Below are 25,134 nucleotides of genomic sequence, written 5' to 3' on the forward strand. Positions count from 1 at the left end.
TCCTTTCTCTCAAGATGCTTAAATGAGCTACTGCCAGCCTACTGTTTTTCACATGAGTCTAACAACTACTAAGCTCAACTTTGGGGTTCAAAGATCCTAAAAATAAACACAGAAATCACTGACATGAGGATACTCACAGGGTAAACGACTCCAATAAGTTCTCCACAACTTACACAGCCTTTCAGGAAGTCAGAGCTGCTGCTAGCTCACACAGCAGCATCTTTGTGCAAGTCAAAAAAACATCCCCCTCCAGGCAGATGCAGCTCCGAGCCATGTTGTTGAATTAACTTGGTGAATGAACTGCAGAATGGATTTCAGCTCCCACTTGCCCTCTTGGCCTGGAGCCCTTGTGTAGTAAACACCCTGCACAATCACACATGGCATCCCTGCAGGAAGTAGTCATTTAGGATCCGTTATGAAATTGGATTGTCAGCCACACAGGAGTGGAGACAACATCTGTCTTGCTCACCACTGTATCCATTGTATCCAAGCACCTAGCTCAGTGCCTGACTCAGAGTTGGTGCTTAATTAAATGTATGTTGGACAGATGGATGAATGAATGAATGGAGTTAATGACTCACCAGGCTTAGATGTGTGCAAAACCAATGGCCTTGGATAGCAGGGGTGAGGGGACGCTTGTGGGATTACCTTTGTCCTCTATCACTTTCTATGCCCTTGAAAGCACCAATTTGCCCAAAAACCTCTGCTACAAGTGGACTTATGGTATTCTGCCTTTTAAAATAGTAAAAGGGACCCTTTCTGAAACATTTGCATTAGGGCTCTTAGTAGATTCGTAAGTCACATAAGACAAAAAATATGCACGTCTTGACTCTTGGGAAGTAAGGCATGGTAGTAAACAATTCTGAGTCTCAGGATGGTATGGACTAAAAATTCTTATGATAATTTTGTGGAGGATGGTTGAAGACAGAGCCAAGAAATCAAGAAATAACCAGAAGAATCGGGTCCCTTAAGGTCTATGTGCCAAGGATTTCCCCCATGTCTATGGAAATAAAAGCAAAAATGCCTTCTGTGAAAACCAGAAACCACATGGCTGATGCATGACGAAAAGATGGAGCCCATCTCACAAATGTTTTGGGATAACCTGGCTGAGGGTGGGACGAGGGAACAAAGAAGAACAAAAATGTGTATTCTCACCAAGCGTACTGCAGACATGTGCTAGGAATGTTCAAACCCTCAGGTGCTTGAGATCTTTGCCCAATGTTTCCCAGAGAGTATTCCAAGGAATTCTAATTCCCTGCAATGCTTCTTGAAAATAGGGTGCAACTGTCAAAAGGTATAAGAAAGCTTCTTTGGGATATTTACAGTGACTATGAAAGTTTCAGACATCCACACCTTTTTTCTTTGTTTAATCTAGCATTTTCCAAACTCATTTCACCCTGGACACTCCCCCCACCCACCCCCACCTCCCGCCATGTGCAATGTTTATTACCATCCAGCTAAGCTAGTTGGTTCCACAGTCCATAGGATTAAGTTCTGTGGAGAATCTGAGAACTAAGCTTGTTCCTTCTTGGGTTCAAGGTTTCCCATCTCCCTTTGAGAATGTTGGGCCTTTGGAATCTGGGACTCGAGTGTTTTGATAGCACATCTCAAATGCATTTTACTTGTGAGGACCCAGCATAATTTGAAGGTAGCCATCACATTTTGAAAGGGGGACTAGAAGAAGCCAACAAGGGTCACTTGCCACTGAACTGCCCCATCCTGTAAATGACTAAGTGTGATGGTTTTAGGTTCCATGGGTTGACTTGGCCAGCTGATGGTGCCCAGGTGTCTGGTCAAGCAAGCAGGGGCCTAACCATTACTGCAAGGACATTTGTGGCTAGTTAATAAACCAGAGGGCTTGTTTATTAAATCATTAGTCAACTGACTGCACCTGTGACTGATTACATTAACAAAGGGCGTGTCTTCCACAATGAAAGAATGCAATTAGCTGGATTTAATCCAATCAGTTGAAGACTTTTAAGGGAGAAAGAGAAGGGACCTTCACTTCTTCTTCAGCTAGCCAGTGAAGCATTTCCTGAGGAGTTCATCGAACACCTTCATCGGAGTTGCCAATTCGCTGCCTGCCCTATGGAATTTGGACTCGTGCATCCCCAAAGTTGCGTGAGACACTTCCATAAAATCTTGTATTAACAGATATCTCTTGTTGGTTCTGTTTCCCTAGAGAACCCCTGACTAATACACCATGACTGTTATGTTCTTTAAACTCTACATGATGCTTCTTTGTGACTGTGCTGAGATCCAAGGTACAGAACCTGGGCAGCTGAGTTCTCCCCAGGGGTTTGCTCAAATCTCTCCTGGCTCTAGGAACCCAGAAGCCCATCTGGAGTGACCCTGCATGACCTTGGGTGTGTACGTGTGCCTGGAGCAACCCTATAAGGAGTCATGGACCCCATTGTTGAGGAAGGGCAGCTTTTCCTTTTGCTCCCCAAGCTCCCCTGCCAGTTGCCACACCTTTCCCTTGAGACTCTCTCTGAGTTGTAGATGAATCAGAGAGCCAAGGACAAAAGAGGACAGAGAGTGTCTCCGGCTGCAGTTCGGAACAGGCTGAACTGTATTCACATTCACGGTGAGTGTCCAGAACAACTAGATGCCTTCTACAGAGGCTGGCATGTAGTTAGGTCTATAGGCACGCAAGGTCCTCCACCCCCACTCCATCTCCTTCCAGCTCTCCATCTCCACCTCTCCTGTCCAGCTCCACCCTGGAAAGATTTGTCTTTCCTGAGTTGACTCCTTCACTGGGGAGGCAAGGCCTGCTGGGAGGACTCTGAGCAGTGACAGGTGCTCGCAGCTCTTGGGGTCCTGTCGGCCACCCCTCCCGCTCTCCCTGCAGCAGCCTCTGTGATCACTGGGGAGGGCAGAGGGCTGCTTGGCCTCACTGGACCTCCTGCAGGTTTGATGTCCTTTGCTGAGATCATCTCCCTCCTGTGATTTAATGAGGCTGAAGTCAGAGGAAACCCAGAAACGCCAGTGGGGCCGCCCCTTCCAGGAACCCACCACCTACTTCCTTCTTCAGGGAGCATTGACACCCTTCCTTTCTCTCTCTTAAAAAATTTGGTAAAGTTATACATGTACTTAGTTTAAAAAGTTGAATAGGTGGGGTGGGGGCAGAATGCAGCTTGGCCGTGGGACCAGAGTTGTGTCAGCGGCTCAGCGGGCACTCGGGTGGGACATGGCAGGCTGCGTGGCCCAGAAGGACATGGCTGTGGGCAGCTGCTAGTGGTCCTGGCTGCTGACCAGGGCTCTCGGGGCTGAGTCCACTTTGGGTGGCAGGTGGAGCCAGGGCCTTCCCCCCATTGGTGACCACAATGATGCAGAGGCACCTCTCATCCCCAAACCAAGCAGAGGGCAAAGTTTTGGAGTTAGTTGGTGTGTTTGAGGTGCCAAAGCAGAATGGAAAATATGAGACTGGGCAGCTTTTCCTTCATAGTGTTTTTGGATACTGAGGCATCGTCTTATTTCCTTGGCAGGCCAGACTCTATGACTGGGATGTGGCTTCTGCAGCTCTGGAAAAAGTCAAGAACCCTGATGGCCATGGCTCTAAAGAGGTGAAAGGCAAAACTCACACTTATTATCAGGAGCTGACTGATGTCCGAGACTGCCCCCATTTATCTCAGAGATCTCAGACAGGAGCCGTGACCTTCTTGGCCACCCATGGTGAGAGCTGGGCCCTCGATGCCCTCCCAGGCCTGGACTGTGTCAGCCTGAAGGCATCCTCCCTACATCACCATGATCAGGTTCCCATCCAGCACAAGCTCTTTGAAATATTTTGTCTGTATAATCAGGCAAAAGTACCACCTTTCATGGCTTGGGAGACACTAGGGCCTGGCAAGAGAAGAATCGCTCCTGCCTGGAGCTCTCTCATGTCCACCAGGAAATAACCAAGAAATTTGAATTCCTATGTCTGCTGGTAGTGCTACTCAGAGAACCTGTACAGTGATGTGGTGCAGCTCCAGGATTGGCACTGAAGCATATTCGGCCTGTCTGGCACCCTGGAGACAGTGTGAAGCTGAGGGGTGGTGGTCAGGGAGCCAGCATTGTCCAAGGAGAAGCCCACATTCCAGTCCACAGCCACGGCTCCCTTCAAGCTTCCAGTGGGCACGCGTGGGGCCCGTTCTGCTTTGAGAGGCCTGGTGGACACTTTGATGTCCAGATCCCTCCCACTCCCCTGGAAAGCAATAAAGATGAGAAGGCATCTCCTCAGGCTTCACTTGGAGGCCAGCTGAGGCCGTGTGTGCCCGGGCTTGGCCCCTGTGAAGGAGAGCTCTCACTCCACATTTGCTGCAGAACGCTTCTCTCTCCCCATCATGGGCCACGATGGATCTCTTGATTGTTTGCCCCATTTGATTATGTGTGTGTGTTTTTTTTTGTTTTGTTTTGTTGGAAGGGTGTAACTGTTTTCTCCACAAGAGCCATGGAGGACACCTTCAAGCCTGGCCTCCTGCTAAGCCCTGCCTACACTGTGTTCCAGAAAATCTTTCCACCAGGAAACTTCCTGTGTTTACCTGCCATGAACCTGGAGGAGTTTCCTGGCCTCCTGTCATGCAAGTTGTTTGGAATATGCATGCCAGGCCAAGGAAAAAAAAAATTCAAATAAAACAATAAAGTGTAATAATTAAAAATAGTCCCACTCATTGACACTGATCCTTTGCCCCAGGGGCAGCCACCTTCAATTATTTTATTTCTACCTTGATTTTTCAGTTTTAGGCATCACCTGATTGACTTCTTGCTGTAGGAAAAGAAGATTTAGCTTTCTTACACTGCAGACACACACACACACACACACACACACACACACACACTTATACTTCCCCTCTACTCGTTGTCCTAAAATCATAGATTCTAGTTAAATCAATGTTCAGTGTTTACTGTCTTATGACATGTAAATATAGTTTGCCATGGGCCACCCATTGCATTATCATTACAGTCTTTCGTACAGTTTTATATTTCCCAGAGTTTAGTGATTTTGGGGGGGGTTGTTTAGTTTTCTGTGTAGCTACTCTAATTTATCTCCAAACTCTCCATCATAATGCTAAAGTTCTTGTTAACATAACAAATACCTCAAGGGATCTATCTGTTTTGTGATTTGCTTTGAGCCCTACATTCTGGGTCCCACTCAGGGTGGCTGCTGTGCCTGGCCAAGGCACACCTGTGGCCTGGGGTCTTCTGGGTGCCTTCAACCTGTCTCCTGTGTCCCGTGCCCTATTACCTGGATTCTCTGTCTTCCACTCTCTCGATCTCCTCTTATTTTGATGGAGCACATCTCTAGAAGCTTCTTGAATGTGTGGGAGGAGAATTTGGTGAGTGTGTCTGATAATGTATTTAGTCCATCATTACCCTTGATTGATAAAACTATCCATAAGTTCCAGGTGGGAATTTTTTTTCCCTCGGGATTGTGAAGGCTCTGCACCATATCTTCTAATTTCCAGCGATGATGCTAAAAAGTCCAACGTCTGAGCTCTGATCTTTCGCATATGACAAGCTTTTGAGATGTTTTGATGTGCTTCTGTGCTGGGCACTCTGAAGACTCTTTTGATATGGAAACAGGTGTCCGGCCTTTCTGGGAAATTGCCACATATTATTTCTTAGATAATTTCCTCCGCTCTATTTTCTCTGCTCTTTTCGTCTGGAACTCCTATTATTCAGACACTGAACCGCCTGGACTAACAAGCACCTACTATGTGCCAGGCACCATGACAGTTTGCAGTTGTTAATTTCTTTGCTGAAGATTTCCTGAGCCTTCAGATCAGGGCGAATCCCACTTTACAAAATCACCCACACCCTCACCTTCCCACACTGTCTTCATCATAATTCTGATTACACAATGATGAGTATAATTATTCATTCACTGTCTCTTTACCTACTAGGCTGTATGTTTGATGAGGGCTGGGATGGTGGGTCTGTCCATTTCATTCATCACTTTGGTCCAGCAGGTATCAATAAGTATATGCCAGGTAAATGACTAAATGAATCAAATAAATTATCTCCGTAGACGGCAACAACCCTGTGAAGTGGGAACCACTATCTATTTCACAGGTGAGGAAACAGACACAGTGATGTCCCATCATTTTCCCATGGATGCATGGAGTAGAAGGGGCAGAGCCTACCTTGGGACCCAGCATTGCCCGTCTGGGCCCTAACATCCACGAGCTCAGTCACTAAGCCAAAGATGTCTTCTCTCTTGACTGTCTGCCCTGTCTCTCTGACTGTCCCTGCCCCTTGCTGACTTCTGCCCAATGCCGTGACACTCCCGGAGGAAGGAGCATCTTAATTAGGCTACCGTGCAGCTGCTAAGGGAGCTGCCTGGTCCCCCGTGGAGGTGGAGGTGGAGGTGTCAGTAATGAATCCACACTTTGCTTGGCTGGGGGTGAGGAGCTATAGGATTTGTCAAGTCTTTCTGAGATCCTTGGGAATGGGCAGCATTCCAGAATCATAGTGTCATCATTGTTATTATTGTTTTATCTAATCCGTTCTGGAGAACAACCATTTTGAGATTGGGCAAAAATACAGCCTAATATATTTAAACACATATATTTTTATTTTTATATAATTTAAAAATAAATGCATTGATGTACATTTTCCAAGTGCCTGCCTGCTGAATTCCTAATGTAATACAACATGACTCAGAGCTAAATTTAAAGAGAGAAGCACATATGTTTAAAGCAGGCACCAACTTCCAATCTGAGGAGAAACAGAGTCAAAGTATTTTTTTTTAGCGTTCGAGTGGACTGAGTGCAAAGTGAATTATCTCCAAGCCATCTGGGAAGTCTGGTGTTTTTCAGTGCCTTCACAACTCTAATTTTAAGCCGTTATTTGGCCTTTAAATAACAATATCTTTTCTTTCCATTGGAATTTGCACCAGATTCCGCATTTATTGCGCTATCGACTCCAAAAAGAGACCTATCTTTGAGAGCAAAAAGAGCAAAAGTTATTGAGTGTATTACTCTGCAGATTGGCTCTGGGAAAAAACAGCAGTCTGATATTTTGCAAATGAAGTTTGACATATTCTGGGACTCGGCATATTGCACTCACCAAAAACAAGCTGGCTGTGCCCAGAGGGGAAAGCTTAATTAAAGCCCCCTGAACAGCATGCAACTCGAGGAAAAAGACTCAGGGTGTACTGCAAATGACCTTCAAATTGTTCCAAGAGGTTTTCATTCACTACTGGCCTTGATTTTTACCTTGATTTTCGAGGACAATACAACACAGTTATGAAATTGCAGCTCTGAGGGTTTCTGGTCTAACCTACCAAGTGATTCAGGAATCCCGTGCATCGAATCCCAGATAAATGTCAACTTAATTTTCACTTGAATACCTTTTCTCCTGGGGAACTCACTGCCTTTACGACTTAGGAAGCCCTTTGCAATATTAGGCTGAAATCTTCCTCCCTGCAGCTCCCATAGCTGGTTCTCATTTTTGCCTCTAGAAAACATAGAAGTCTTCTCCCTGGTTGACGTGAGTGTGAATTGAAGGTCCTGCATTCATCTTCTCATTTCCAAGCTAAGTATGCGCACCTCCTCTAAGAAAAGAAAATGAAGATTTGGGCAGTCTCTCTCTCCAGTAACAAAGAGAGTAATTTTTTGGAAACCTGTCCAAATTGGACAGGACAGAAACAAAGGAGATGTCTTGAACCTCCTTAAAGCCAGATTTGGTCAATATTTTGTTTGAATCTCAAACCTTTTTTCCTTCCATAACCTCTATATATATTCTCTTTGGAAGTATGGACTTCACTGAAAATTGCATTCTGACTAGTACAGATGTTCTCAAATGGAATGGCCTACAGACCATATAACAAAAAACCTCAGACTTTCTGCTCCTATCTATTCCCTCTTTCTGCCACAAGAATAAAACTTGCTGACAAACTTCTCAGACTTAATGCAAGATGACTCCAAACAAGATGTTATGGAATATGTGAGTGCATGATCAATGTGTGGCCCCAAGGGGTTACGTCCCACAGTAGACGAAGGGCCTGACATGACCTGGGCTCCCATGACCTCCCTGATCTTGGGCTCCTACCTCCCTGTTCCCTTCCACTTTGGTCTCCTCACTGTTCCACTGTTCCTCACACACTCCTTCCTCAGGAACTTTGCACTTGCTCTTCCTTCTGCTTGGAATGCTCTTCCTTCAAATAGCCTCACAGCTTGATCCCTGACTTTAGATAGGTCATTACTCTAAGATCTCCTTATAGGACCAACCTATTAAAATGGTCACTTCCCCATGACACTGCCCATTTATTCTGCTTTATTTTCCTTCTTAACACTTCTCACCACATGAAAGTTTATAGATTTGTTTGTTCCTTCTTAATCATCTGCTTCCCCTCACTAGAGTGTAGGCTCTGTACAGGCAGTGATTTTGTCTCACTTTTTACCCTGCAGAATCCCCTGGGCCTAAATTGTGCCTGGCAAATAGTATTCAATTAATCATTATATATTGGATGAATGCTTGAGGATCAATGGGTGGATTCTCAGAATATCCTGCAGACAGACTTGAGAGGGACTGGGTTAGCTTTAATGCTTTTCTTTCACCTGCCTTTTCTAACCCCCAGACAAAGTGACTCACCCTTCTACGGTTTCCCTACAAACTCTTCAGTCACTATTCAGATGGGCTTGATCTTACAGCACCATGAGTTTTAATCAACTTGTATTCATATCTCTTCTGTTGGCAACAGTTTCTGGAGAGCAACCATCCAACCAGATGCTGGCAGGTGCTCAGAAAATATGAGGTAAAAAAAGGAATGATGTTGTTTTCCTCCTCCCTCCTGCCCCTGCTCTGCCTGTTTTTTTTTTTTTTTTAATTCATTTTATTGAGATATATTCACATACCATGCAGTCATACAAAACAAATCATACATTCGATTGTTCACAGTACCATTACATAGTTGTGCATTCATCACCAAAATCAATCCCTGATACCTTCATTACCACACACACATAAATAACAAGAATAATAATTGAAGTGGAAAAGAGCAATTAAAGTAAAAAAGAACACTGGGTGCCTTTGTTTGTTTGTTTATTTGTGTTTTTCCTTCCCTCATTTTTCTACTCATCCATCCATAAACTAGACAAAGGGGAGTGTGGTCCTTATGGCTTTCCCAATCCCATTGTCACCCCTCGTAAGCTACATTTTTATACAATTGTCTTCAGGATTCATGGGTTCTGGGTTGTAGTTTGATAGTTTCAGGTATCCACCACCAGCTACCCCAATTCATTAGAACCTAAAAAGAGTTGTCTATATTGTGCGTAAGAGTGCCCACCAGAGTGACCTCTCAGCTCCTTTTGGAATCTCTCTGCCACTGAAGCTTATTTCATTTCCTTTCACTTCCCCTTTTTGGTCAAGAAGATGTTCTCCATCCCACGATGCCGGGTCTACATTCCTTCCCAGGAGTCATATTCCACGTTGCCAGGGAGATTCATTCCCCTGGGTGTCTGATCCCACGTAGGGGGGGATCTACCTGTTCTTTTTAATGGGAAGCTTTAGTTGTGCTGGCTGTCCATTATGAAAACCTGTCATATCCCAGAACAATTTAGGGTGCTGGTTAGCTGGTTAGCCTAGTTAGCAGTTTGGGCAGGGAACATTATGATGAATATTTTAAAGAACTTTTGTTATCTGTTCAGTTATGTTCAGCATAATGTCAGGGGTTATTTAGAACTAACAAAAAATATCCTCTTACAACTCAGCAATAAAAAGACAACCCAATTAAAAATGGGCAAAGGATTTGAATAGGCATTTCTCCAAAGATTCACAAATGCCCAGTAAGCACAAGAAAAGATGCTCAGCATGGTTAATCATTAGGGAAATGCAAATCCAAACCACAGTGGAATTTCATGTCACACCCACTGGGATGGCTATAATCAAAAAGGCAGACAATGAAAAGTGTTGGCGCGGATGTGGAAAAATTATAACCCTCAAGCATTGCTGGTGGGAATGTAAAGTGGCACAGCCATTTTGGCAAACAGTTTGGCAGTTCCTCAAAAAGTTAAGCAGAGTTACCATATGACCCAGCAATTTCACTCCTAGATAAATATCCAAGAGAATTGAAAACATATGCTCCCAAAATGATTTGTACATGAATGTTCACAGCAGCATTATTCATAATAGTCACTAAGTGGAAACAACCCAAATGTCCATCAACTGATGAACAGATAAACAAAATGTGATCTATCCACTCCTTTCAGCCATAAGGAACGAAGTACTGGCACATGCTACAACATGGATGAACCTCGAAAACGCTATGCTAAGGAAAAGAAGCCAGTCACAAAAGGCCACATATTGTATGATTCCATTTATAAGAAATGTGAGGAATAGGCAAAATCCATAGAGACCAAAAGCAGACTAGTGGTTGCTAGAGACTTGGGGGAGTAGAGGATGGGGAATGAGTGCTAAGGTATGGGGTTTAAATGTTCTGGAATTAGATGATGGTGATGGTTCCATGGATTTGTGAGTATAATAAGTCAGTGAATTATATTTTAAAAGGGTGAATTACATTTTAATAAAGCTATTATTTAAAAAAACAGTCCTCACCTTTGATAAATTGAATATTTAACAAAAGTAATTACCATAGTTAGCTCTTATATATTCAAATCTACTATGAGAAAGAACACACACAAACAAAGCAGTTGAATAATTACCAATTGATAGCCTTCAACTGTCCCCTCCTAGCGTCAAATAACACAAGGCATGGAAGATTTGAGCTGTGATAAAACAGGGGTCTCTTCCTTGGGAATATTACGTGGGGGAAATAAAGTGATTATTGGCAATACTATACCATTCTTTCTTTTCAATAATGATTATCGCACCTGATGGCGTGGAAGTTACTTTTGGTGCATAAGAGGCCACTTGGGCCATTTATTTCTACCAGGCAATCACCAGAACCACCAAATGCCCCAAATCATGACCTAGAACCTGAGAAACTCAAAGCTTATTGAATGCCCAAACAATATTCATTTAAGAAACACCGAACTTTTCTTTATGGAAAACATCAAACACAAAAGTAAAGAGAACACTACAATGAAGCCTGCATACCCATCATCAGTTTTCAATAGTCACTCTGGTTTCACCTCCTCCTTCCTGCCATCAATCTTTCCTCCCTCCCAAGTGGTATTTTGAAGCAAAGCCTATATGTCTTATCATTTCATCCATAAATACCTCAATATATATCTCTAAAAGGTGACACTTTTAAAAACCCCACAAAACAAAACACTATTACTACATCTAAAAAAAGCGAAATAATTCTTTAATATCCCAGTCAGTGTTCAAATTTTCCCTATTTTATTTTTTATTTTTTTCATGGCCATTTAAACATTTTTTAAATACAGGAATTCCAGGGGGCGGAAGAGGGGCAGCAGTAACATCAACAGCAGTTTCTATACATGAAAGGCCCACACTGCGCTGAACCTCCTATCATAGCAACTAAGGACTGACTGAGGAATGGAGACTCAGGAATAAGAGTTACCTGCCCAGCCAAACCCTTCTGGAAGGTTACTGGACTTGGGGCCGTTTTCCATTGGATAAGCCCATCCTGAGGTTAGAAGCACCCATAAAAAACATAATAGTGGGATCAGATGGGGCTGGAACTCCAGGGGGTATCTTAATATATTTTCCATTACAGTGGGTGATGATGGCTTCACACTTCTCTGTGGACTCCATCCTTGCAAAATCAATCCCTCTGCTGGTCCCACTGACCTCCTGAAGGATTCGGGTGGAGATAACCTGGCCAGAGGGCTTCCGTATCCCCTCCAGTTCTTGCTCATCCATTGACAGTGGGAAGTTTGAGATGTATAAATTTGTGGGGTGCTGCTCCTGTTGCTTTGCCATCTGTGTCTGTACACCACTGGCTTTCAGTGCTGTTACAGCTTTCTGTGCTGCTGAAGGACTGTTAAAGTCCACAAAGCCATAGCCTTTGCATTTGTTTGTAGTCTTGTCTAGTATGGCCTTAGTGGAGACAATCTTGCCATATGGCTGACACAGCTTGACAAGGTGCCTGGCTGCAATCCCCAGATCTATAGGTTGGTTTTGATCAGCTGGTCGTTTCCATTGCTCCCACTACTGCTGCTAGGGGTACTGTTGCTTGGACTAGGTGGGGCCATCTGCTGAGCCAATGACACATATGGCTTCTTGTTGTTCTTGTTATAGCTCAAAGTTGGAATCCCAGGCCCGGAAGTCACTGATAGCAGCATTTTCTCTTTAATGTTAGGGAGCTGAGAGAAAAAACAGGGAGAGGGAAAAGGAGAGGGAAAAGAAAGAGAGGGAAAGGGGAGAGATAGAAGGGAGGGGAAAGAGAAAGGGGGAGAAAAGGAGCCAGAGGGAAAGACCCCTATTTTCTTACAGACTTTTTAACAGTTTGTTTGTATAATGTCCTTTTTAATTATTATCTTCATTTTCCATGTCCAAAAATGGAAGTATGAATAGCAATACTCATTATTAACAAGAGCAGCCATTGTCTGCCAGACTGGCTTTCCCTATATTATCCAATATAATCCTTGTATCAACCACAATGAGTTAGCATTATCACTGACTCTATCCTCTATTCTAAAGATGAGCTAGCAGGTTCAGGAAGGTCAAGTGACCAGCCAAGTTTCGACAGATAGGTTAGGCTGACGGACTCAGCCCCTATTTCTCGCTCACGTTCTCCCTTGCCTTCCTTTACTGTAGAGCCATGTTGTAATAGTGCAGCCATTAGCCACATGTGGCTATTATACAATTGAAATGTGGCTGGACAAGAGATGTTTTGTAAGTGTATGATACATAAAGGAGTTCAAGGTTTAGTATAAAAAATTTCATTTCACCTGTGTTTCTTTATAAACATGACTTAGAATAGATTCAGCTCATATTTGTGGCTTACATCAAATTTCTATTAGACAGAGATGCTAATAGAGGCTGGAATAAAAGGTAAACCGTGATTTCTGGTCACGTGACATGACATTTTTCTGGGCAATGAGTCACAAGCAGAAATCAGCCTCTGCAGCCTCTTCTCTTTCCTCCTTCTTCCTGCCTGTAGTACATCCTCTGGACCGAGAAATGTTGCAACCATTAAGTGAAAGAAATGAGGATGAGGATAAGGGTGGTGGGGTAGAATAGTGAAAGTGTGCGGGTCCTGTGGAGCCACTGCATTAGCCCTGCATCAGATAACCCCGGACCACTTATCAAAAGAGGCCAATAAACTCTTCTATTTTTAAGCTACCTTCAGCTTTTTATGTGATTGTTATTTGCAGCCAAACACTTCCTTAGTGGGATCAATTGGTAAATGGCAGAGCTGGAATTTGAGCACAGGTTTATCTGTCTTCCCCACCTCTGCCCTCCCTGCCTCCAAGAATGGACTGATGATACCAGAAAGGTGGAAAGCAGGCCCCTTCCTGGCTGTCCTCTGCCCCTGTCATCCCATAGGGGGAAAGCATTTCACAGAAATGGTGAACAGACATTAGTTACAGGGAATGCATCTATGTTACACGCAAAGACTTACAAGTTAGGAGGTCCACAGTTGTATTGCTCAGGGTAGAAAAACCTAAGTGGTCAACAAGAGGGTATTCAATTAATTACTTAAAGCCTCTGAGTGGAATATTTTGTGCTCATTAAAATGCTGTTTTAAAAGTCTATTTTATCCTTGTGGATCTTGTGGATCGCATTCCCATTATCCAGTGTATGGATGAATGAACAGAAAAATGGGGACAAAAACTAAATGAAAAATAGGATGGGATGGGGGGAATGATTTGGGTGTTCTTTTCTACCTTTATTTTTTATTCTTATTCTTTCTGGTATAAAGAAAATGTTCAAAAATAGATTGGGGTGATGAATGCACAACTATATGTTGGAACTGTGAACAGCTGATTGTACACCATGGATGACTGTATGGTATATGTATATATCTCAATAAAACTGAATTTAAAAAAAAAGACTATTTTATGATAGGGAAAGATATTAAGCTATATTATGACAAATGGAGGTCACAAAATAGTGTGGCTCCAATTTTGTAGAAAAGAAAAAAAATGAAAGAATGTGTAGGTGTGAATAACCAAAAGGTTGGATGGTAGGATTATGCATAATTTAATTTTCTTATGTTAGTATTTTCAATAGTTTCTGATTTTGAAATAAATCTCAATTTAGTTATTAGGAAACATAAAGTAACATTTAAAAATATATGATTCCACTTCAAGGTGAATGGATTCTTTCTTTGTCAGGCATTACCTGTGCCACCTTTTATTATCTTCCTCCAGGTTTATCAAGAGTTGGGGGTGGTGCTAAGTAGGAGCTCCTGAGGCAAGGACACTAGGGCTGCTACTGCTGTTTCCCATGCCTCAGTTTCTCCTGGGAACCTGCAAACCTGGCATCTGCCCTCTGTTCCCAGGTTCTGGATAAGGGTTCCAGGTTTAGTAGCTTCTAATGCTGGCAGTCCTTTGGCTTTCTTGATTAAAATGCCCCATCTACGTAGCGCAGTAATAGAATTAGAAGGCAATTCTTCCCTCAAATGGGCTGCGGTTGAGGCTGCACAAACAACTTGTGTTTTGTTCCAATTTGATTTAGTTTAATGTGTTGGTAAAAGGTTCCATCCTTGAGATGTTTTGTACTTAATTACGTATGAACATGGAAGAAAATGGGAGCCCCTTACAACATGCTCAGTGGTTGATTAAGTGAGTGTACAAATGGGCAATCAATAACTTACTAAAATATTTCAAAAACCTCCTAGCTTCCTGTGATGGGAAGAATATGACTTGTATGTGGTCCTTTGCTGGCTGCTCTGTAGGTGAAGTTCTTCCTTGCCTTTCAGGTCTCTTTGTCTCTAAGCTTGGGCACTTCTGTCTACTTTCTCCAGAGCTAGAGGGTGCGCTTTCAAAAACACAGATATAATCACGTCAGCTCCCACTACAGAAGAAAGTCCAAGCTGTATGGCATTGATTAAATTTATTAAGTGCCATAGAAGGCCTCTCTGGCTTCATGCTGCAGGCTCCATCCCTCCTAGCAACTGTGGTTCCTCCCTATACTATGCTTCTTTGCTTATCTCAGGCCCACCATGCCCTCCCTTACCACTAGCATTCCACTTAACCTGGTCAGCCCCTACTTATCCTGGCAGGCTTGGCTCAGCAACCCCCCCCCCCCCCACCTCTGCAGGAGGATGTTCTGACCACCTCTCTAGTGACTCGGAAATTCTCTATGCATGTCTCTTACCCTGCATTTGAACCTCATTGCATTTCATGTTGCATTTATTTCTGTATCTCCTTCTCCTACTAGACTGTGAGAGAATGTGAGAGAGTAGGAACATGTTCTTTTTGGATCCTCAATGCCTTTCATTCTGTGAATGTTGCAGGATAAATGAATAAATCCAGGAGTGCAGGAATCTTGGCATAGTTGTGGTGATGAGTGCTAACAGTTAATGATTCTTTCCCTTTCCTACTTCTTGAATTAATAACAAGTTCCTCCTAATCTTATACTCTTAGATTGTTAGCCCTGGAGGGGTTCCTGGTTCCTTAATCTGTAGATGAAAAAACAGGGTTCAGAAGGGTTATTTGGCTGAGAGATGCCAGTCAGGGGCAGAGGCCATGTCTAGGCTGGTTTCCTCTAGGATCTTCTTTGTCCTTGGGATCACTTTGGTCATTGTCCTCACAGTCATGATCATCAGCATCATTAACACGATCATCATATCAAAATTACGATAGGCAGAACATAAAAGGAAAACAGGATGGGGAAAGGGTCAGGAGAGATCAAAAGTGGACTCTCTACCTTACCGGCTTTAGATTAATTATCATGAATCTAATTCTAAGCAATTTAAAAATGACCGATGCTCTAAGCTATAACCAGGGTAAAGTGGAGGAACACACATAGTCCATTTCAGACATTTCCAGTGATATTTATTGGGCTAGACTGGGTCTGGCTTTACCACCAGCAACCCATCTAACAAAATGTCAAGCACATTCAATAGACTTGGCCTACTATGTGTCAAGCATCAAATACTGTCTCAATTTAATCCTTAGAGCAACTCACAAGATCTTGAGCATTATCTCCCACTGATTACTACAGGTGGCTTAGTTATGTTGTCACTTATCCAAGGCAGATTTGGTTTTAAATCTAGCTTGGGTGACACGGCACAACCATCCAATGCAGTGTTCTGCATCTGCTGAATCCTTATAACTATTAATTAATGAGGGTGCTTTCTCAGTCTGTATGCTTAAACCACATGCTCTCTGAATATAATGGGAGCTGCAGCATATTTTAATTAACTACTGACAACTTTAATTCTGATTGCTCATTCTAATACTCCTGAGCCTATAGTGCTAAGCTAATGGCATGCTCATTTTGGAAGATATTAGCAGCAGTGTGCTGCCTTTTACCCAAACACAAGATCATAATAATTAAAATCTGATATTGCTTGAAATAAACTCCTTTAAAGTAATATATATCCTACAAACACACACAGATGCAAGCATATATGTGCCAACATTCTCACAAATTTACAACCCCTTAGAGAAACTCTGTCCATTCCATTTCAAAATGAAAAGTTTTGTTGACATGATGAAAGATTCCTTACTAGGTTCAGGGGAAATGTGTATTTCCACTGATCAATTTCTGGGTTTCCCAGAAGAGGGGAGCCACAGAGAAATCCTGAAAACTAATGACTGTGGGAGCTGAGCATGTTTGTACTTTATTGCACCAGTCAGAGTCTAAACCACTGAATCAGAGAACGAGACAAAGGAAAATCTAATTGTGTGTGTGGGAGTGGGGTGGAGAGCGGGACTGGGCATGAGGGAGAGATGAGATCTGAGGCTATAAAAAGATGAAATCATTTGGAGACAGGATTCAAAAAGGCAAATATAATATATTGCATTAACTCATTGCTTCCACAAACCTACACCCAAGCATTGGAGATATGAGGGTAAAAAGAGACCCGAGAAGGGGCCATACCCTCTGGTACTTGCAGTAGAGCATGGATACTTAATGGAGGCCCATGCTGAAGCTTCAGAATTTCATGAAACTTCTGAAATTGTATGCAAAGATTGTGTGTTTATGGGTATGTATGGGTGTGTGTAAAAACAAACTGGCAATTTTTTTTTTCCCCTTAAGAAAGGGTACAAAGCAGTGTCCTGTTCTCAAAGCCTTCAGGAACCCCCAAAAAGTGAGTAAGCACTATAGTAGAATTTTCCTTCTCAAGTCTGTCTTTTCCTACAAATAGTGAACTTACCAAAGCCAAAATCAAAGCAAATCAATGAACACAGATGGTTTCCTTTTCCTTTGTAAAGTCAAAAAATATTTTCTACGAAAAGCTTAAAAAAATAAAAACCTCCTACACTCCAAAAAACCAGTCACCCAAAATGGCTAATAGTAGGACAAGCTAATTGACAAGCTATTAGCAACAGGGTCATGCCATTTGAGACACTTTGAAGTAAAAGATTGGTTACTAATCCTTGCTTGATTCTGGGCAGAGTCCTCAAGTGGGGAAAGAAGCACATCATAGACCTGTCAGAAACTTTCTCAGCATGTTCTCCCAGAAGCTACCATTTTTGGAGTCTTTAGTATATTCCAGGCACTATTTCAAAAGCTTTATCTGCCAGATGTTATTAATCCTCACAGCTATTCTATAAAGATAAATATTATTAATAGCCCTATTTTACAGTGAGGAGACTGAGGCTCAGGAAGGTTTTTTTGTTTTTTTTTCCTTTTTAAAGTACTTTTTTTTTAAATTCAGTTTTAGCGAAATGTATTCACATACCATACAATCATCTATGGTATACAGTCAACTGTTCACAGTATGATCATATAGTTAAGTGTTCATCACCACAATCTATTTCTGAACATTTTCCTTACATCAGAAAGAATCAGAATAAGAATAAAAAATAAAAGTAAAAAAAGAACATCCAAACCATTCCCCCCATCCCACCCTATTTGTCATTTTGTTTTTTCCCCATTTTTCTACTCATCCATCCATACACTAGATAAAGGGAGTGTGATCCACAAGGTTTTCACAATCACACTGTCACCCCTTGTAATCTACATTATTATATAATCGTCTTCAGGAGTCCAGACTGCTGGGTTGGACTTTGGTAGTTTCAGGTATTTACTTCTAGCTATTCCAGTACATTAAAACCTAAAAGGTGTTATCTATATAGTGCATAAGAATGTCCACCAGAGTGACCTCTTGACTCCATTTGAAATCTCTTAGCCACTGAAACTATTTCGTCTCATTTTGCATCCCCCTTTTGGTCAAGAAGATATTCTCAATCCCACGATGCCGGGTCCAGATTCATCCCCAGGAGTCATATCCTGTGTTGCCAGGGAGATTTATACCCCTGGGAGCCAGGTCCCATGTAGTGGGGAGGGCAGTGAGTTCACCTGCCGAGGTGGCTCAGTTAGAGAGAGAGAGGGCCACATCTGAGCAACAAAGAGGTACTCAGGGGGAGACTCTTAGGCACAGTTATATGCAAGTTTACCTCTCCTTTGCAATAATGAGCTTCATAAGGGCAAGTCCCACGATCAAGGGCTCAGCACAACAAACTGCCAGTCCCAATGTTTGTGACAACATCAACACCAGTCCAGGTGAAGAAGTCCAACACTTCTGCACCTTCCCCCAGCTCCTCGGGGCGGGGCAGGGGGGAGGCTGTAAATATATTTTTTATTCTCCGCCCAAATTACTGTGGGATGTGTCACTATTTCACTCTAACCTATACTAATCTACCGTATCTCACTTCCTATTCAAAGCTCCATGCAATCGCGGCATCCAAACAGACTATAGAGTTATACTGTTTAGAAGATACAGATCCTGCACCAAATAGACATCTCTTTCAGGAAGATTCTTAAAGAGGTGCTGCCTTTTAAGAAAAGCTATGAATGACAAGACTGTAAAGGCAGGTAGAAGGCAGAAAATGAAATCAACTATATAAACCCAAGACATCGAAACAGTTTTCTTTTACCTTGGACTATTTATTAATTTAAATAGTGTTTTAAGAGTTGTTTGACTCACAGAAAGCAATGTTAAGGCCCAGTTTTTGAACAGAATTTTCTTTGTTATCCCAGAACTAGGAGAGGATTTGAATTGAGGAGGTGGAGTATTGGTGAAGAGGGGGAGAATTGAGAAATATTAAGGGGGTGGGATTGAGGTGAGCTACAAAATTTCAAAATCCTGGTCAGTATATGGTAACAGAACATAAGTTTTAAAAAAATCTACACGGAACTACAGTACACAAACAGTGAACCCTAAGCTAAACCATAGATTATAGTTAGTACAATTATAAAAATGTGCTATCATCAATTGTAATAAACATTCCACACCAATGCTAGGTGTTGATAGTAGGGTGGTATATGGGTATCCTGTATTTCATGCATGATTGTTCTGTAAACCCATAACTTCTCTAATACAGAAAAAAAAATATCCTGGTAAGCATGGCCTGGCAGAACTGAAGATTTTTCTTACTGTTTAGACTGTGCTTATACTTTCCCTGCTCCTCATCAGTGGACTTTTAAAACAACTTATTTTGACATAATTTCTGATTTACAGTTGCAAGAATAGTACATAGAATTCCTATATACCCTTCAACCAGATTCCATAACTGCTAACATTTTACCACTTTTCCTTTATCCTCTCTGTAAATACGCATATCCATATTATTTTCTTTTTCATGCAAACCTAATGTTGCTCCTTCATCCCTTCAGGGTGCATTTCCCCAAATCAAGGGTATTCTCTTACATAAACACAATACAATTATCAAAATTATCACATTAACATTGATAAAATACTATTAACTTATTTACATACCTTACTCAGATTTCACCAATCATTCCAATAATGCCAGGAAAAGAAAATCTGGGGTCTTGTGTTGCATTCAGTTGTCATGTCTCTTTATCCTCCTTTAATCTAGATACTTCCTCAGATCTCCTTTGTCTTTCTTTGACACAGATATTTTTAAAAAAGTATAGGTCATTATTTTGACAAATATCTTTCAATTTGAGTTTGTTTGATGTCATGATTAGGTCCCAGTTTTATGCATTTTTGGCAGGAACACCTCAGAAATCATTCTGTGCTCTACACAGAGCATCTATCGGAGGTACCCAATATGGCTTTGTCCTGTTACTGGTGATGTTAACCTTGATTTCTTGGTTAAGGTGCTGTGTGCCAGGTTTCTCCACTAAAGTCACTATTTTTCCTTTCATAATTAATTAGTATCTCCTGGCAATACTTTGAGACTATGTAAATACGGTATTACTCCTCAGACTTTCACCCTCTAGTTTTAGCATCCACAGATGATTACTACCTGAATCAGTTATTCTTATAATGGTTGCCAAATGGTAGTTTTATAATTCCCTCATTCCTTCTACATTCATTAGTTGGCATTCCACTGTAGAGAGGAAATTTCTCTTCTCCTTCATTTATTTATGAGTTGTATTCAATGCAATTCTTTACTTATCAACGGACACCTTATTACTCTGAACAATTCTTTTCCATATGGCTACCAAAAGGTCAAGTTTGGTGAAATGCGGGAACTTTCATTCCCTCGTCACTATTAAGCAAACCGAGAGTACCGCCTAACTTCCCCAAATCGAGACCGTTACTTTCCCGCTTACGAGACAGTGTAGTTGAACTGGACGCACTATCCTGTGCTTGCATAAACCACCTGAGCCGCCCTGCCCCGCGCGAACTACATTTCCCAGAGGCCTTCGAGGGGTTACATCATCAATGAGCGCGAGTTTTTCCTCGAGGAGCTAGCTTTGGAGAGCTCGCTGTGGCGGCGGCAACATGGCGGATGTGCTAAGTGTCGGAGTGAATCTGGAGGCCTTTTCCCAGGCCATCAGTGCCATTCAGGCGTTGCGCTCCAGCGTAAGCAGGGTGTTCGACTGCCTGAAGGATGGCATGCGGAACAAGGAGACGCTGGAGGGCCGGGAGAAGGCCTTCATTGCGCACTTCCAGGACAACTTGCATTCAGTCAACCGGGACCTCAAGTAGGTACCGGCTGAAGGGGGCTTGGGGTGGCTACCGGCTCTGCCCCGACCCTGCCCAGACCCCGCGCGAGGCTTCGCAGGCAGGGGGTGTTTTCCCTTTCCCTTGTCCTCTTTTTTTTTCCGTCTTCAACAGACCTCTGCTTGCCCCTCAGAGACACCTCATCCCACACCCCCGCTTTCTCGTCTCTCCTTTGGCCTCCTAGTCTTGGCTGTCCGGACGCCTGTGATCGTCCCATTACTCACGAGGGGGCATGGCCTTCCCATGAACTTCCACCTCTCATCTCAGCTTGGAAGGTTTCTCACCTGTAGACCCTCTGTGCCCTACCATGTCTGATCAAACAATACTGATAGTACCAAACAGGACCTGATCAGCGCTGCCCCAAACCAAAGTGCACCGAATGTGATTAGTCCCAATTACCCGCCTCTGCTTCTGGAATTCATCAGGTACATCCCTCCCCAAACAGGTCGTGATCTATTTTCTCTCTTCCCCTATCCTCTGCAAAACCAACTGATCGGTACTCCCGCACTGTTGCTTCCCCAGTAAGGACCTAATTTCAGGCTTAATCAGCGTAATCACTTATGCTTAAGCCCTCCCTCCCAACAAATATTATTTGTGGTCCTTTAAGGCTTAGGATTGTGCATTTCCTTCTTTCTTACAGCTCACCTTTTTACTTCTACTTTTTAAGTGTTATTGTAAGAATTAAAGGAGAGGGCACTTTAAAAATGCCTAGCACATGGTAGACACTCTGTTATTGGTTAGGTCCTGAACTTCCCTTCCCTTCCTTAAGAGTCAGTCCTCCCCAGGGAGGTTAGAATTTCAGAACTTTTGTCCTTATCAGAACTGATCTAAATAGGGGAAGGCATTTGGTGAGCTAGTCCTCCTATTATTCTAGAATGGTTGGTTATTTTTTTCCCTTAGTAACCAGATGGAAGGAGGAGGTAGGGTGGAGGAGGAGGAGATGGCCAAATGATGGGTGCCTTTTTCTTTCTTAAGTAGTTGCCATTCTTTTTTGGGGGAAAGCCAGGAAATTGCACACCCCTCCTCAACTCCCACATTCACTTGCTGTTCTCTGGTGCAGTGCCAGCTAATACTTCTTGCTTGAGGGAATGCACTGGTGGTTCTCTACTCTTTTCTATTTTCACTTTTTCTGATTTTCCTCTCTTTGTAATGTTTGGTATGTTATAACCGTTCACTGTTTTTGAAGTTTAAGATGTTTACGTTGATCTCTTTGCCTTCTTAAATCTTTATATAATAGTGCTAAGAAGAAAGTGGCTGAAGACTCCAAATAGAATGTGGCATGAGGGGCTGTTCCTAGAGAGACTTCTCGTTGGCATTTTGGGACTGGCCCTTCAGAACGTACTCCTGGATTGTGCTTTTGCTGTTGGCTCACTTCCCCAAGCTTCTGTAGAGTTTTCCTGCTAGACTGGAGTGTGTGTGTTTGACACAGCCCCCTGGGTGGTGTCTTCCCATTCCATTTGTTTATTTTATTTCTTCTTTGTTTTGTTAAGTTTTACCATCTGTGAAGCATCCTGTACAAATCTATCCCTATGTGAATGATAAATAACCATCATTTTTTTCAGGTACTTGCTGTCCTGCCAAATGTAATGATCTACATGTGGGTCTGAAAACCATTACTGAGAAGCACTGCTAATACATTTCAAAATTCCAAAAAGTCCTCTTCTTCCCCTGTAAAGAATAATTTGAGTCTGTTAAGTCCTGATTGTAAGAGCCATGTTATTGATTCCAGTACTCTTAACTTTTTTCTCCTTTGGAATAGTACCAGGAAGCTCTGTTTTAAATTAAGATAAGCTTCCAGTTTAGGGTTTTCTCAATTGCCCCTAATCTGTTTAACCTTTCAAAAAGTGTTTCTTTTTAGGGGACTACAGTTGGACAATTTGAAGAGCAGGTCATTGCTCATAGAGAGTGGCTTTACTCTGGAATTTAAGTGGACTCAGGTGTATTTGCTTTATCTGTTTACTTTTCAGTGAGCTGGAACGTCTGAGCAATTTGGTAGGCAAGCCATCTGAGAACCATCCTCTCCATAACAGTGGGCTGTTAAGTCTAGATCCTGTGCAAGACAAAACTCCTCTCTATAGTCAGCTCCTTCAAGCATATAAGTGGTCAAACAAGGTAAGGGAGACATGTCATAAATGGAGCTAATATAGGAAAAATCCAGTTTTCTTATGTTCCTTAATTACTGAATGGGAGGGTAAGTTTTTATTATTTTTTATTTATGTTTTATTGATTCAGCATGGGATTATAGAGTTGCAAGTTTTAGAATTTTCCTAGAAGCTATTTTTTAGTCCTTTGAAATCTGTTTGAGGATTATAATAATGTGCTTTGGTAATTTTTTTTTTAAATTCCAGGTTGGGGGTTTTTAATCTGGATACTGGGTGTGGGGAGCAGTTTTTATAAACTCCTTAAAATTACATGCAAAAATACTGGTGGAATGTGCATTTTTTCTGAGGAAGGTTTTGTGGCTTTCGTCAAATTCTCAGAAGGGTTCATGACCTCCAGAATGTTAAGGACTGGTGGTTGAAGAGTTTGGCCACTCACATTCTTTATGTTGCTTGTATTGTCTTTTCCCCTATTGTTCTTAGAATAGTACTAGAATACTTCTTGTTAGATTACTCTCTAGTTAATCTGTAATTATTTTAGACCCCAGCTGAGGGAGATTGTTCTTAACATGCTCTATAGAATTTGATATTCATGGTTTTACTCAGCACATAGGCCTATGGCATAGACCCTAGGACAGCTGTAAAAGGAAAATTAAACTGTAGTCTAAAAATAGCATGAACAATAAGGCTCATGAGCCTGGAAATTAGTTTACTGACAAGTTCTTTTTGTTTGGGTACTGTGGGTTGTTGAATTTTTTTTTTTTTTTTTCCTTCTTTTTATTTTCTTTCCCTGTTGATAGGGAGCCAGAATATAAGTTTGGAAGGATTTTGGAAGCTTTTCTCATAGCATATAACTTTCCTGGAGATATTAGTTTTTTACATTTTTGGTTGTGACCTGCTTTGTCCCCTTTAGTTATCCATCATTTCCCCCCCCCTTTTTTTTTGTGGTCTTTTCTCTCTTGGGTTTTGGATGCTATAATGAACCTTGACAATTTTCCTGGGATGCAGGATTTTTTCTTCGACTTTTTCTGTGGGGATGTTTTAGTATTCTTTGGTTTGAGTCTGATATTCAGGAAGAAGATAATTTGCTTTAGGGCACTGAAGAAGGAACTTGAAGCTTACATTTATCCAGTAAACCATTTCCCCCAAACTCTGGGCCACATTGAAACCCAGTTCAATCTAGATAAAGCGAAAAAAGGACTTCATTGGCTCAAGAAAGTAAAACATTCAGGGAGTTTCTAGTATGAGACTCGCTCATGAGGATCATGTTACTTAGATGGTGTGGCAGGAATCTAATCTTGCCATCTCTAGATCTGCTTTCCTCTGTGTTGGCCTGATGCTCTCCAAGTGGTAGAAAAGATGGCCCCTGACAGTCATAGGCGTGCATGGTACTTCTATACCTGGTGATCTCTGTGAGTCCATATCAGGCCTTGGAAAAGGATTCTGGCCCTTCTTGGTAGGTACCCCACCCTCCCACCTCCAGGAGAAAGTTCATTTGAGTCCAGGGGATGGTATTCTCTGATTGGCAAGCTGGGATAATCTGATGCATGGAAAAGTGAGGTGCCTTGGAATTGGAGAGACGCAATTCCTTAAATGAAGGAATATCATGAGGTAAGAGAGAGGCAGTTCCCAAAAGGAGGGGCTGCTAGGCAGACAAAAAATGTATAGGTGCCTATTGCAGTTGCTGAGGCCAGACGTGGGACTGTTCCAGTCATGCACAGACAGCATTGCCCTCCCAGGCTGCCCTGTTCAACTTCCGTGTTTTCTCAGGGACACTGTTGGTCATTTTAACATGTGTTTACCAGGTAATTGGGTGGGATTTGATCAGTAGGTACATGGTGTGGCTTATTTTTGGTTGGACCCTGATGGGATTGAATCATGTCCTCCACAAAAGGCATGTTCAGGTTCTAACACTTGGTCTTTTGGGTGTGAACCCTTTTTGTAAATAGGACCTTTGAAGATGTTAGTTTAGGTGTGTTCAACCTGAATGAGGGTGGGCCTTAATCCAATATGGCTGAAATCCTTATCAGCAAAGGAAATTGCACACAGAAAGTAAAGGCATGGGGAGCAGCCAGAAGCTGG

The 25,134-nt window shown here is 42.3% G+C and overlaps 1 protein-coding gene and 2 pseudogenes across 2 annotated transcripts in view; 2 read left to right on the plus strand and 1 right to left on the minus strand.

The window, feature by feature from the left end:
• Window positions 1-3,190: 3,190 nt before the first annotated feature.
• LOC119545269 lies at window positions 3,191-4,348 on the plus strand (annotated as a pseudogene).
• A 7,148-nt stretch (window positions 4,349-11,496) lies between these two features.
• LOC119545270 lies at window positions 11,497-12,194 on the minus strand (annotated as a pseudogene).
• Window positions 12,195-20,692: 8,498 nt separating this feature from the next.
• The window catches only part of MED27 (mediator complex subunit 27), a 296,509-nt gene continuing 292,067 nt past the window's right edge, over window positions 20,693-25,134 (plus strand). Inside the window, exons 1-2 of one of the 2 annotated variants that reach the window (XM_037851143.1) lie at window positions 20,693-20,934; window positions 22,921-23,065. In XM_037851143.1, the coding sequence (XP_037707071.1) occupies window positions 20,732-20,934; window positions 22,921-23,065 (348 nt within the window). In that variant the 5' untranslated portion in view covers window positions 20,693-20,731. The remainder of the gene's footprint in view (window positions 20,935-22,920; window positions 23,066-25,134) is intronic. The other variant, XM_037851142.1, reaches the window with a different exon arrangement.

This window comes from Choloepus didactylus, chromosome 10 (assembly GCF_015220235.1).
Source record: "Choloepus didactylus isolate mChoDid1 chromosome 10, mChoDid1.pri, whole genome shotgun sequence".
Classification (NCBI taxonomy): Eukaryota; Metazoa; Chordata; class Mammalia; order Pilosa; family Megalonychidae; genus Choloepus; species Choloepus didactylus.